At 45.3% G+C, this 15,173-nt stretch overlaps 1 protein-coding gene across 1 annotated transcript in view; it reads left to right on the forward strand.

Moving 5' to 3' along the window:
• Positions 1–15,173, forward strand: part of tpra (translocated promoter region a, nuclear basket protein) — a 169,406-nt gene that overhangs the window by 77,682 nt on the left and 76,551 nt on the right. The window contains 3 exon segments of the mRNA XM_034183752.1: positions 9,380–9,511; positions 9,837–9,967; positions 13,509–13,719. Of these exon segments, the coding sequence (XP_034039643.1) occupies positions 9,380–9,511; positions 9,837–9,967; positions 13,509–13,719 (474 nt within the window).

The following is a 15,173-nucleotide window of genomic DNA, read 5'->3' on the forward strand; positions in this document are numbered from 1 at the left end:
CTGGAAAGTAAACTGCAATAGACTAGTGTCCTATCCAGGGGAAGTTGTAGACTCTCATCTAGTCTAGGCCACAAAACTGGAGCTAAGCACGAGCTCAATGGGTGTTGGGGCCTATAAGGTCTTACAAAAAACATGATTAAAAAGTGTTGAATTTATTATTTTAAATTTTTAAATTCAGAATGTTAATTTTCTATCAAATAAAATGCATTTAATTTTAATGTAATTATCTGTGTATATAATTCAAACATCCACATTTACCTTTGAAGAAGAAGAAATGTATACCATCTGGAAGGACTGGTATATGCATCTACAGGTGTAGTCTGAAGTTTACATACACTCATCATGGAGATGATTGTTATTTTTGGGCTGTTAATGATGCCCTTGAACTGTTCTTTTGCCAGGGTTGAAAGATTGTACAGCATACATCATTAATGACGTTATAAAGCAAGAAATGGGTGCACAAGTTTGAATTAATTTTGGATTTTCTCCAGTCCACACAGGGTCAAATTATATATACAGCTTCAAATACATGCATACGAGGGCTGTCAATAAAGTATAGGTCCTTTTTATTTTTTTCAAAAACTACATGGATTTCATTCATATGTTTTTACGTCAGACATGCTTGAACCCTCGTGCGCATGCGTGAGTTTTTCCACGCCTGTCGGTGACGTCATTCGCCTGTGAGCACTCCTTGTGGGAGGAGTCGTCCAGCCCCTCGTCGGAATTCCTTTGTCTGAGAAGTTGCTGAGAGACTGGCGCTTTGTTTGATCAAAATTTTTTCTAAACCTGTGAGACACATCGAAGTGGACACGGTTCAAAAAATTAAGCTGGTTTTCAGTGAAAATTTTAACGGCTGATGAGAGATTTTGATGGTGATACTGTCGCTTTAAGGACTTCCTACGGAGCGAGATGTGCAGCGCTCTCAGGCGCCGTCGTCAGCCTGTTTCAAGCTGAAAACCTCCACATTTCAGGCTCTATTGATCCAGGACGTCGTGAGAGAACAGAGAAGTTTCAGAAGAAGTCGGTTTCAGCATTTTATCCGGATATTCCACTGTTAAAGGAGATTTTTTTAATGAAAGACGTGCGGACGGGTCCACGCGTCGGGACGCAGCCGGCACGGTGCGGCGGCACAGGAAAAACACCTCCGTGTTGATAACCATTTGTAAAATCCAGGCGGCTTTTGATGGCTTTCAGTGGAGTGAGTATATGAGAAATTGTTTAACAGCTGGACATGTTCCAACTTGTCCTTAAGGCTTCCAACAGAGGTGTTTTTCCTGTGGCGGAGCGTCGCGGCGGGTGCGAGCCGACACTGCAATCCGTCCGCACGTCTTTCATTAAAAAAAAATCTCCTTTAACAGTGGAATATCCGGATAAAATGCTGAAACCGACTTCTTCTGAAACTTCTCTGTTCTCTCACGACGTCCTGGACCAGTAGAGCCTGAAATGTGGAGGTTTTCAGCTTGAAACAGGCTGACGACGGCGCCTGGGAGTGCTGCACGACGTCTCGCTCCGTGGGAAGTCCTTAAAGCGACAGTATCACCTCAAAATCTCTCATCAGCCATTAAAATTTTTACTGAAAACCAGCTTAATTTTTCGAACCGTGTCCACTTCGATGTGTCTCACAGGTTTAGAAAAAATTTTGATCAAACAAAGCGCCAGTCTCTCAGCAACTTCTCAGACAAAGGAATTCCGACGAGGGGCTGGACGACTCCTCCCACAAGGAGTGCTCACAGGCGAATGACGTCACTGACAGGCGTGGAAAAACTCACGCATGAGCACGAGGGCTCAAGCATGTCTGACGTAAAAATATATGAATGAAATCCATATAGTTTTTGAAAAAAATAAAAAGGACCTATACTTTGACAGACCTCGTATATACATCCCCACTAATATTTGGTTAAATGTCCCTTAGGAAGCTGCACCGCAACCATATGCTTTTGGTAGCCATCAGCAATCTTCTGACATAATTCTGGCTGGATATTTGACCACTCCTATTGGCACAATTGTTACAATAATTTAAATTTGTTGATTTCCTGGCACGGACCCAGCTTTTAAGTATAGTACACATACACAGTTATACAGTTGATGTTGGGGCTTAAGGAAGGCCATTCCAGATTCCTGCTTTATCCAACCCAGAACCATTTCTGAGGTGTGTTTAGGATTGTTGTTCTATTGGAACACCCAATTGTGGCCAATTTTCAACCATCTAGCTGTTAATTTGAGGTGACGTTGAAGAATTTAGAGGTTGTCCTCCTTTATTATCCCTCAGACCATGATGCTACCACAGCCAAGATTGACAATTGGTACAGTGTTCTTTGGTTTGAAAGCCTCACCTTTACTCCTTCAAACATTCCACTAGTCATTGTGGCCCAGTAGCTCAGCCTTTGTCCTGTCTGACCATAAAACGGTGTCCATGCGGGTAGCTCCAAATTTGAGTCTAGCTTGAAGGTGTTGATTTTGGAGCAGAGGCTTCCTTCTTGGTGGGCTCCCTCTCAGTCTATGGCAATGTAAATCTTGTTTCAGAATCAGAAGAAGTTTATTGCTATTGCCAGTGAACAGGATTCACAGACTAGGAATTTGCTTCGGTACAATGGTGCAACATTAAGAAGAGATAAAATGCTAAGATAAAATATAACATATGTGTCAAAATAAGATAAAATCTAAGATGAAAAAAAAAAAATGAAATATGAAAGGCTGTGTGCAACAGAGAAACAGAAAAAAACAGTGCAGTGGGAGGAGTGCAATTAAAAACCAAAGTACACTGTCTAAAGTGACCCGTGATAAAATGATAAAGTGACAGAGTTAAGCTTAAGGTGACTGAGTTATGAGGAGTTCATGAGTCTAACGGCAGAGGGGAAGAAACTGTTCTTATGGCGGGAGGTTCTGGTCCGGATGGACCGTAGCCTCCTGCCCGAGGGGAGTGATTTGAACAGACCGTGTGCAGGGTGAGAAGGGTCAGCTGTGATGCGACCTGCTCGGCCCAGAGTCCTGGAGACATGTAGGTCGTGGAGAGATGGAAGGCTACAGCCGATCACCTTCTCAGCAGAGGCCGCAATGCGCTGCAGTCTGTGTCTGTCCCTGGCTGTGGCCCCGGCGTACCACACTGTGATGGAGGAGCAGAGGATGGACTTGATGATGGCCGTGTAGAACTGCATCATCAGCTGCACAGGCAGCTTGGCCTTCTTCAGCTGCCGCAGGAAGTACATCCTCTGCTGGGCCTTCTTGATGAGGGAGCTGATGGTTGACTCCCACTTGAGGTCCTGGGTGATGGTGGTGCCGAGGAAGCGGTGACAGACCACAGTGGTGATGGGGCTGTTGGTGGGGGCGAGGGAGGGCGGGGGGGCTGTGGCTTTCCTGAAGTCCACGATCATCTCCACTGTTTTCTGGGCGTTGAGCTCCAAGTTGTTGCTGCTGCACCAGGTCACCAGCCGGTCCACCTCCCTCCTGTAGGCAGACTCATCCTCATCCGAAATGAGTCCGATGAGGGTGTTGTCGTCCGCAAACTTGATGAGGTTTACAGAGTCGTGGCTGGAGGTGCAGCAGTTAGTGTACAGGGAGAAGAGCAGAGGGGAAAGGACACAGCCCTGTGGAGATCCTGTGCTGAGAACCCGAGTGTTCGAGACATTTTTTCCCAGCCTCACACGCTGACTCCGGTCCGTCAGGAAGTCTGTGATCCACCTGTAGGTGGAGTTGGGCACGTGGAGCAGAGAAAGCTTGTCCTGGAGCAAAGCTGGAAGGATGGTGTTGAATGCAGAGCTGAAGTCCACAAACAGGATCCTAGCGTAGGTTCCTGGGGAGTCCAGGTGCTGCAGGATGGAGTGCAGGGCCAGGTTTATGGCATCATCTACAGACCTGTTGGCTCTGTAGGCAAACTGCAGGGGGTCTAGGAGGGGGTCGGTGATGGACTTCAGGTGGGATAAAACCAGGCATTCGAAGGTCTTCATGACTACAGACGTGAGAGCCACAGGCCTGTAGTCATTAAGTCCAGTGACGCGTGGTTTCTTGGGGACTGGAACTATGATTGAGGACTTGAAACAGACTGGAACATGGCATGACTCCAGGGAGGTGTTGAAGATCCCCGTGAAGACTGGGGCCAGCTCATCAGTGCAGTGTCTCAGGGTGGCAGGAGAGACACAGTCTGGGCCCGGGGCCTTACGTGGATTCAGCCTTTTGCAATGTCTCCTCACGTCCTCCTCCTGGACCGAGAGGGCAACAGGGGGAGTGGGGAGGGCAGCAGTGAGAGGGGGGAGGTCCAGAGTGTTTGAATATCCAGTTGAGTGGGGGGTGGGGAGGTGTGAGTCCTTGTCTTCAAACCGTGAATAGAAGACGTTCAGGTCATTGGCCAGCTTGAGGTCGTCAATAGAACGAGGTGCTTTGGGCTTGTAGTTGGTGATCTCTTTCAACCCCCTCCACACAGAGGCCGAGTCGTTGGCAGAGAACCTTTGCTGCAGACGTGAACTGTACATGGATTTAGCCTTTGCCACCTCCTTGCTAAATCTGTACTTTGCACCTCTATAGCTGTCTGTCTTCTTCTCTGAAAGCCACCTCTTTCTGCTGACGGAGCTGCTGGAGTTTAGGTGTGAACCAGGGCTTGTCATTGTTATATCTCACCCTGGTACGCTGTGGGATGATGCTGTCTTCACAGAAATGAATATATGACGTCACAGTGTCCGTGTAGTCATCTAGACTGTCTGTTGAAGCCTCAAACATATCCCAATCCGTAGTGCCCAAGCACGCGCGTAGCTCCTCTACAGCTTCATTGCTCCACACTTTAGACGTCCTCACAACAGGTTTAGAGAGTTTAAGTCTCTGTCTGTACGTGGGGATCAAGTGGACCATCACGTGATCTGAGAGTCCCAAAGCTGCACGGGCCACCGCGCGGTAGGCGCCGCTCACTGTCGTGTAACAGTGATCTAACGTGCTCCCTTCTCTGGTCGGGCATTTAACAAACTGTTTGTATTTTGGTAATTCCTGACTGAGATTCCCTTTGTTAAAATCACCGAGAATTATAACAAGAGAGTCCGGAAAGTCTCTCTCCACGCTCATAATCTGATCCGCGAGCGCTCGCTTGGCCTCGTGCACATCCGCGCTCGGTGGAATATACACAGAGCAAAGTATGAAAGAGTTAAACTCACGTGAAGAGTAGAACGGTCTGCAGTTTATGAGGAGATATTCCAGAGAGGGACAGCAGTGTTGGGAGATCACAGTCACATCGGAGCACCAGGAGTTGTTGATATAGAAGCAGAGTCCACCCCCTCTAGTTTTTCCACCAGAGAGTGCTCGGTCTCTGTCTGCGCGGAGGAGTTGGAATCCCTCTAGTTGGAGCGCGCGGTCCGGTGCCTGTGCATTTAACCACGTCTCCGTGAAGCACAGTACACAAGATGAGGAGAAATCTCTATTCTTCTTCATCAGCAGTGCCAACTCATCCATCTTGTTGTGGAGTGAGCGGATGTTGGAGAGAAATATCCCAGGTAGGGGCGTGCTCGTGCGCGTGCCCCTTTGTCTGAGGCGCACGAGAGCTCCAGCGCGTTTCCCTCTCTGCCGTCGTCTCACTTTTTTGGCCAAAAAGTGAACCAGTTCAGCTGCAGGCACTAAAAAAACTGGCGTAATGTCCGTGGGTGTTGATGATTTGATGTTTAGAAGCTCCTCGCGGGTGTAGGGACGATGACACACGATTCACGCACAAAAACAGACAAAACAGGGAGCACCAGAATACCAGGGCGCCTTCACGTGGCGCCATCATTGTGGACAGTGACACTGGTGAAGGCAGTTTCCTGTTCACGGCATGCCTGTGCCTTGGTGGTTCATGGCTTGTTCCTGAACATCCTAACCAATTGGGCACTGCAGTCTTGTTTGAACCCTTGCATGAGTTTGCGGGATTTGACCACTTCCGGAGACAGCCTGCACAAACACAGCTTCACTTCTAACGGAAAAATTGTGTACTGTTTTGTTTTCGGCTCTAGTCACCGGAGCAGTGTTGAAAAGTGCAGTTTTTTCCGGTTCCCAGTGGAGACGGAAAGACAAGCAAATGGGAGAGGTTGTGCTAAGTTCTGTTTCATTCCTCCTGACCACCAGAGGCCAGTGCTTAGCACCTGGCTAACAAGTCTCGCCAGCAATTTGCCGAATTACAGCGCACTCCCAGGCACCAACCTAAGGACACAGATGGCTTCCAGCCTGATAACGGACATGCTCCCTGGGATCGGGGTCTACTGCATCAGCCCTCCCAGCAGTCCACCTTTCTGCCACCTACAGGTTGACCTCCCAGAAATGACTGGCGGGACGTACAGGGGTGCCATGCTCGCCCCTCAAAATCATCAAGGGGCCAAAGCAATTGGGTTTGACACCCTGTACGAGGTCACCGGTCATTTTTCCCAGGCGCAGCTCGATCGGTGGCGGGAGTTGGTCTCGGACCAATGGCTGATTTCCACATGGGTCAGGGGCTACAGTATTCATTTCAGTTGTTGTCCCCTCAAGTTCCTTGGTGTAAAAGTCACAGTTGTTACAGACCCAGAAAGGTCTATTGTTCTCAGGCAATTTGGCTGGTGAGCTCTTTTACCAGTGTGGAGCTAAAGGATGTCTCTTTCCACATCCCAGTGTCAGATCACCACAGGCAGTTCCTCTGGTTTGCCTTCGAGGGATGGGTGTACCAGTTTAGAGTCCTCCCCTTTGGACTCTTCTTCACTCCATGTACATTCCCCAGGAGTGTGACAGCAGGACTCTCCTTTGCAGGCTCGTTGGATACAGGTTCTTCTATATCTAGATGACTGGCTTGTGTGCACTCCGAGTCGGCAGCAAGCACTCAACGACACTCTGACCTTACTGAACAACGTGTCAAAGCTAGGGCTCCCTGTGAAATTTGCAAAGAGCTCCTTGACCCAAAGCTAACGGGTGGTTTTTATTGGCATTGTGATCGACTCACTGGCGATGAGAGCTCGCCCATCCCTGTAAATACTGGACGATATTCTCACTCTGGTCCCGCTGTGTTTGCAGGGATGCAAAACTGACTTACGGTCTTCTCCAGCTGATGGGGAAACTGACTGCAGTGTCAGCAGTCGTACCTCTGGGACCCCTGTCTTCACAACCCTTACAAATTTGGTTCAACAGCCTGGGCCTCGACCCCATGCTGCATCCAAGCAGGACTGTGCCTCTTCCAGCCCAGTCCCTCCAACATCTTCGCCCCTGAAGAGACAGGAAGTTTATAACACGTGGTGTTCCTCTGGCCTCTCTACCCTCCTGCCGGGAGGTCGTTCTAATAGATGCCTCACTGAGCTGCAGGCTGTCCGCCTAGCCCTGAGGCATTTCTCCTCTGCCTTAGAGGGAAAATGTGCTTGTTCAGTCGGACAGCATATCATTGGTCTACCATATAAACCATCAAGGGGGCACCAGGTCTGTTCATTCCCTGAGGGAAGCCCAGAAGCTTCTCCAGTGAGCGTTGCCTCACTGGAGCTGAGGCAACGCTCAGAGCTGCTCATCTGCTGAGCACACAGAACTATGCTGCAGAATTGCTTTCATGACAGAAACCGCCAAATGGGCAAGTGGTAACTGAACCCGGATGTGGTTCAAATTATCTGGGAAAGGTATGGCAAGGCGAAAGTCGATTTGTTTGCCTTGAATGCAACAACACACTGTCTCCTGTGGTTTCCCTCTCTAAACCAAACAGCCTCTTGGGCCAAGATGTACATGCTCACCCTTGGCCAGGCCGTCTACTGTATACGCATTTCCTTCTCTTCTGCTGATCATCATCACACTACACAGGATATGCATAAGTGATCACATAGTGTTGCTGGCAGCCCCGTAGTGTGCGGGCAGGACATGGTTCCCTATGATTCTGGTGCTCCTCAGGGGAGAGCTGTGGCCTCTTCCTCAGAGGAGGGACCTGTTGTCACAGTTGAGAGGACCATTTGGCACCTTCACCCATAATGTCTTCAGCTGTATGTGTGGCCCCTGAAGTGCCAGACTCCATACTGAATGCTTGTGATCAAGCTGTTGTGCAGACCATACTGAATTCCCGTGCATCCACTAGAGCATTATATGACAATAGATGGAAGCTTTTTAATCGTTGATGCAGTACACAAGGTGTAGACCCAGAGCGTTGCTCTGTGCCAGTGCTGCTCAGCTATCTTCATTGTTTGGTAGTGGTCTTTCTGTCTCTATAATTAAGGTTTATATTGCTGCTGGCTCTGCTCAGCACATTATGGTAGATGGTCGATCATTTGGGTCGCACTCCCTGATATACCGTTATTTACAAGGTGCCCTCCGGCTTCGGCCTCCAGGGGTTGGACGTGTGCCATCCTGGGATCTTCCATTAGTCATTGAGGGCTTATGCTCTTCACCATTTGAGCCACTGGGAGGTGGTGACCTCAGTTGGTTGTCTGTTAAGACTGCATTCCTCCTTGCAATTTCATCTGCAAAGCGTGTTGGCAAGCTCCATGCCTTGTCAATCGCTGAGAACTGCGTGAGCTGGAATTCTGATGGGTTAGGGGTTACTCTGTGGTCTAACCCTTCCTTTTTACCAGAGAGAAGAGACCTGTTAGCCAAGTGCTAAGCACCGCCCTCTGGCAGTCATCCAGAATTCATAGAACCGTAGTTGCAAACATAAGTCTCATTTTAACAAAATTTAATGTGAATAATAATACTGGGGCTGTCCCCAGAAGTACGTCATATGCATCATATGCTTTTTCATTTAACCCCTTTATCGCCCACCCTCAAACGAGACTATGGTTCCGTGTTTCCTCTCATCTGAGGGTGACAGTTTGAATCTTCTTCCAGACCTTGGCAAAGTGGTGACAAATCTGTCTGACTTGTACTTATCGACAATTGTTTGAACTGGTGATCTCTGCATCCACCACATGTGACTATAACCTGTTGTACTGCTCCTGGGCCCTCCTCCTTTGCTGAGATGAGTGAACTGTCATCTAATGTGTACATGGTTGGCCTGTGATATGCCGCAGCACTATGTTGCTACATCACAGTACAGTCATATTATAAGATTCCATTGTGTAAATAATGTACAGCCAGCTTTACAGTCATAAATTTACCAAAAAGTCAAAGACTTAACTCTGACATTTTATTAGGCACTCATTTCCATCTTGTATGATTGTACAAAAAAGGCATAGTCTAAACTGAAGGATTTCTTCAATGGTAATGTCTGGCATCTTAGTCCTGCCCTTCTTTTTACTGTGCGCACAGTCTCTCAATGGGCCACACTACCAGTCATGGGGTAAGAGAATGTGTTTCTTCCACTGTGTAAGACTTATTTGGCATAAAATGGCATTGCTTGCTCTGTGATGGGATATTTTTAATGTTGACATTGATGTTTATTGCAGTCAGATTTCGATGATTCACCACATCTGCCCTACTGTGTGTCCCTGTCTGTCAGGTAACTAAGCTTCAGTCAGACATCAGCCCTCTGCATCATTCTTTGACTCAACTTTCAGAACGAAATGGCTCCCTGCAGGCTGATAAGCGGTTACTAGAGGAAGATGTGAAACACTGGAAGGGAAAGGCAGAGGTAACTGCTGTGGGTGAATGTAAACAAGTTTTGATGTTTCCGACATTTATCCATAGGTCATAATTTCCTCTATAAGTTTCAGTAGGTTGTAAACAGCTTAAAAAATACATAAAAAAGTGATTGTTGTTTTTATACACAACATATAGATGCTGTAGTTAGAGCTTTACTGTCATACTACTTTATTAAAATGCTACTTGAACTCTCAACCTGTTTGCATTATAGTTCTGTTGAACACCTCCTAGAGTTATGATCATGATTTTTATTTTTATTTAACATATTCTAGTTCTACAATGTCCATAGCACTTAAACCTGTGTTTGTCCACAGCAACTAAATAGCAAACAGAAAGATGGGGATGTTGAAGAAAAACAGAAAATCACCGCTGAGAGAGAAGTTCAGCAGAAACGGATCACACAGCTATGTGAAGAGACAGCCAAGTTAAAGACAGAACTGGCCAGGTACAAAACCAGCTGACAACACACACACACACACACACACACACACACTGGAGTTTCACACTGAAAGTAATTTAAGATGGAAAAAAGTTGATATAATAACATGGATATGATTTGTGCATGAATGAAGCATTAACCAGCTTGATGGTAAACCACGGTCAAATTCCCAACTGTTATTATTACTGTTCATTTTTTCTAACTGTAATTGATAGCCATGATGTTAAAAACCCATGCACATTGACAGCTCAACATGAAATTTAGCAGATTGTACAGACTATACCGCTTAGTATGTGTCCCCACAATACAGGTCTACCCCCACTCAATATCAGGCTGTTTGGATTCATTTGTGGAGTTTTGTGCATTGTGAGTCATTGAGGTTCTTGCAACTTGGAACATCCTTTTGTATTGGAGTTTAGAAAATGTATTGGTGAATCACTTTTTTGTGTGTGTTTGTATGTGTGTGTATATGGGGGTGGGGTCACACTTTAATTTGATTGCGATTGATAAAAGGTGCTGAATATAGTGAGCAAAGCAAAACAAAAACTGCAACAGCAGCTCCTGTGGGGCTTTCCATACGCGGGCATATGGAGTGAATTTTGTGTCTTTTTAATTAAAGTCAAGGCTGGGAACATGTGCTGGTTTTGCGCTTTACCCCATACACGACACCACAGAACCGCCTTGGGTTCTCCTTGGCAACCCAGGTAGACAACCAGTTCATTCCCACATCACTAAAATAACCATCTATCTGCCACAGCCAGGTGAGATGTGAGCATCCCCTTGACCTTCTCCAGCTTCTGTGGTTCCCAACACTTAGGCACCTGCGAAATACACCACATGGCCAAAATTTTGAGGATAACACTCCCTCACAATGCAAGCGATACTCCTCATCTTAGTCTCTCCAAGTAACCACTCATTTGACACAGTCATTCCTGGGGTTGGGTATCGAGAACCGGTTCTTTTCAGGTATCGTTAAGAAATGATTCGATCCACCGATATCAATAGTCTTTTTGCTTAACGATTCCCTTATCGATCCTTCAGAGCGGCCATTGTTTTTGAGGGTGTTTGTCGGGAAAAATTCTAATTTCTCTACGTTGATTGCAGACCCTGCAGCGTGTCTATAATCAACCGCTTCTGCAGCGCGACTCCACTTTGAAGCGTGAAGCAATGCTTCGATCCGCTGGCTCGTTGGTTCTTTAATTCGCTGCTCTTCAGAAGGGGCAAGTCCGCTTCTTAACCCCTCTCGAAGCCATTAAAATGTGTTCATCTATAAGGAATCTGATTGATAAGCGGAATCGATAATGGTATCGATATCGATAAAATCTTATCAATACCCATCCCTAGTCATTCCAGTGGTACCCAAGGATTCTCCAAACAGACTTAGTACCAAAGACATTCAATTGTTGCTGGAGTGGATGTCTTCATTCAGTCAGAGATCTGATTCTTGTAGAAATTCCTGGAAGTGCATGTTTTTCCATCCATGGCAAAATTTGTTTTTTTGGAGGGGGGCGGCCCAGGTCAGATTTCAGGTACGCATTTGCTGGAACAATGTATTGTTTGCAAAATTGATTAGAAATGTCTCAGATCAGGAACCGTAGTGGATATGACTTATCACATTTTTGCATTTTCATCCCAAACATCTGCGAGTGAAAAATAAATGTAACACACAATCCCATTTATCAAGAGCTGCTGATCATACAGGCAACAGCCAATGAGAGACGTCGTTACAAATTTTACTGCAATGTCCATAGTGTTCTGACACCAACCGCATTGTGTCGATGAACTATAGAGCATATCATTGATGGAACTTTGTTCTGCAGCGGGGAGTTGATTAAACTGCCATGGTTTCATCAGGAATCAATTCAGGTGGGCCTGATTAGAGGAGAAGACAAAACAACTGAAAGTGATGTTGGTGACTGTTAATGTAGGTACAGCGTTACTTTTGTTAAAATGTTATTTTTATTCACGTTAAGACACTATTGGGACACTATCACATATTCACAGCGCTTCACTTTTTCCACATTTTGTTATGTCACACCATTAATTCAAAATGGAGTAAATTAATTTTTTCCCCTCAAAAATCTATACACAACACCCCATAATGATAACATGAAAAACATTTTTTAAAAGTTTTTGGCAAATTACATGGGGAACAAAGTGAAAATGCAGTGGAAAGTGGACACGTATTGCGGTTTGTTTATGACCCGGAGCTCAACATGCCGAGGCGGTCGTGCAGGCGTCGATGAGAGACCACAGCTACTCTGTCCCTCTTTAACTCCTCATCATTCACATTAGGTCTCACTAAGAATTACCGACAGCCTCTCCCATTTTCCTTGTCTTCCCTTCTCCACTGGGAACCGGGAAAAAACCTGCACTTTTTGCAACTGCTTTGGTGATGGCAGCCCAAAACAAAACAGAACACCATCTTTCTGTGTGAAATGATGTTATGTTTGTGTTGCACAATGGCAGGTGGTCAAATCCTGCGATCTTGTGCAGGGGTTCAAACGAGACTACACTGCCCCATCAGTACTTCTTGAACATTTTCTGCACATTCTGACAACACTGCAATGAAGAGGGGCCATTGACATGAGAAACCAATATTTCTTGTGTGTGTGTGTGTGTGTGTGTGTGTGTTTTGACTCACTGGATACAATGTTCAGAATCAGTGTCAGTTTCTCAGAATGTAAAAAATGGAGAGCCATGGCCTACTTCTCCATGGATCACGCTCAACACTTCTCAATCACCCCTTGTAATCGCCCCTGTGGTAATTTTGATCTCTATGATAGTAAATTTTCACCTGTACTTGTATTAAGTTCAGGTTCTCTGCTAAATGTCTCAAGACTTGGAGAAAGTTAAAATCTGTAGAGATACGTGTGCATAACTTCAGATTTTTTTAAAGTCCACATTTTTGTCATGAAAGGTGAGTCGTGGTTGTCAAGTTGCTGATGATTATTAAATCAATCCACATGAAAAGGGAATGCTGTTATAGTGATTAGCTGCATCCACAAAAATTAATGGATATACTGATGGTCCACAATGCATCTTTTACAGAAACAAGTGGAAATGGCAATACATTCTGTTTGTGTGAAAGAAAAAGAAAAGTTTGAAATGCCATGAAAAGGCTAAATTATCTGACTCAGGATTCTGTGTGCATGCATGCGTGTTTGTACCAACTTGGGTATTTAGAATGCAAATAAAAGTTTGAGCAGCAGAACCGTTGGGGGGAAAATATATCGTTTGTTTCCAGATTTCAATTCAGTTTATTTATATATTGCCAAATCATGACATAAGTCACCTCAAGGCACTTCAGAAGGGTAAAGTCTAACCATACCAACTCCTCTGAGCAAACATGTAGGCAATACTTGTAATTAAAGCTCCCTCTGGCTGTTTTATTTTTTTGAGGAAGAAGGATCAAGCGGACCAGACTCAGAGGGGTGACCATCTGCATTGGCCATACTACCAATACCAAACATCAAATAAAGAAAGTACAACAAATTGCTTCTGCAAAACATCTAAAATGACATGATTATTATTGTGTGTGGAACAGATCCACTGCCAGCACCAACTCTGCTCAGTCTCAGCTCCAAGCCCTTCGAGACTCTGTGGCTCGTCTGACATCAGAGAGAGACACTCTGAAGAAAGATTTAGAAACAAAAAACAATGAATTAATGGAGAAGAACAAGACGATCACGCAGGTCAAGAAGATTGGCCGGCGCTACAAGACCCAGTACGAAGAGGTCAAAGCCCAGCATGAAAAGGTAAGGAAACAAGGTAGCTGTTGTATTGTGGATTAAAATAGCAGTAAATACTATAAAGTCCAATCGTTAAAATCATAATGGAAGAAAACAATTTGTGCCATTAAGTGATTTTTTTTTTCTCATTGTATTAAACATGCTGCAGTAGTCTTAATTGCTAATGCATGATGTGGCAACAAATTATGTCTATTTCGTTGCACCAAGGAGGATGGAGGTTCAAGTCTTACTTTGATGTAACCAGTGTTCAAAGCAGATGTCTTCTGTACTAGGTCTCGTCTGAGGATTCCAGGGTACAGCTGAATTGACTTTGAGTCAAGTGAACTGTTACAGAGACTCAGATGATACACTTAACAAAAATATGAATGCAACCCTTTTATTTTTGCACCCATTTTTCATGAGCTGAACTCAAAGATCTAAAACATCTACAGTATATACACAAAACAACAATTTCTCTCAAACTATTTCAACAGTTCTTTTAGTCAGACAGGAAAGATTGTTTTACCTGCTTTACATGTTTCGGCTACTTCCTGTAGCCTTCCTCAGAAGCGTCACAAGATGGGGAAGTGACGTGTCTTATAGGCTGCTACTTCTTGATTTGGCCAGACAGCAGGGGGAACTTACGCCCCCTACTGTCTGACGTCTTCTCCAGGACAGCATCCCATGTATGTGATAGGGTGTAGGCCCCCTCATCCCGATTCATGCTTCTTGGATCTCGCTTGCGGATCTCGATGGCCTCTCTGATCCAGCGGTGGTATTTGTTGCTTTCAGCACGTATGACCCTGGCATTGGTCCAGTCCATGATGTGATTTTTCCTCTTGCAATGGTCGGATATGGCTGATCACATACATGGGATGCCGTCCTGGAGAAGACGTCATACAGTAGGGGGCATAAGTTCCCCCTGCTGTCTGGCCAAATCAAGAAGTAGCAGCCTATAAGACACGTCACTTCCCCATCTTGTGACGCTTCTGAGGAAGGCTACAGGAAGTAGCTGAAACATGTAAAGCAGGTAAAACAATCTTTCCTGTCTGACTAAAAGAACTGTTGAAATAGTTAACTTAAGAAGACAGTATGAAATTTCACAAAAAAAAAAAAAAAAAAATTCTCTCAAATATTGTTCATAAATCTGTGTTAGTGAGCACTTCTCCTTTGCTGAGATAATCCATCCCACCTCACAGGTGTGGCATATCAAGATGCTGATTAGGCAGCATGATTATTGCACAGGTGTGCTTTAGGCTGGCCACAATAAAAGGCCACTCTAAAATGTTCAGTTTTATCACACAGTACAATGCCAGAGATGTCACAAGTTTTGAGGGAGCGTGCAGTTGACATGCTGACTGTAGGAATGTCCACCAAAGCTGTTGCCCATGAATTTGAATGTTCATTTCTCTACCGTAAGCTGCCTCCAAAGGCATTTCAGATAATTTGACAGTACATCCAACCAGCCTCACAACTGCATA

This window comes from Thalassophryne amazonica, chromosome 12, assembly GCF_902500255.1.
Source record: "Thalassophryne amazonica chromosome 12, fThaAma1.1, whole genome shotgun sequence".
NCBI classification, from domain to species: domain Eukaryota; kingdom Metazoa; phylum Chordata; class Actinopteri; order Batrachoidiformes; family Batrachoididae; genus Thalassophryne; species Thalassophryne amazonica.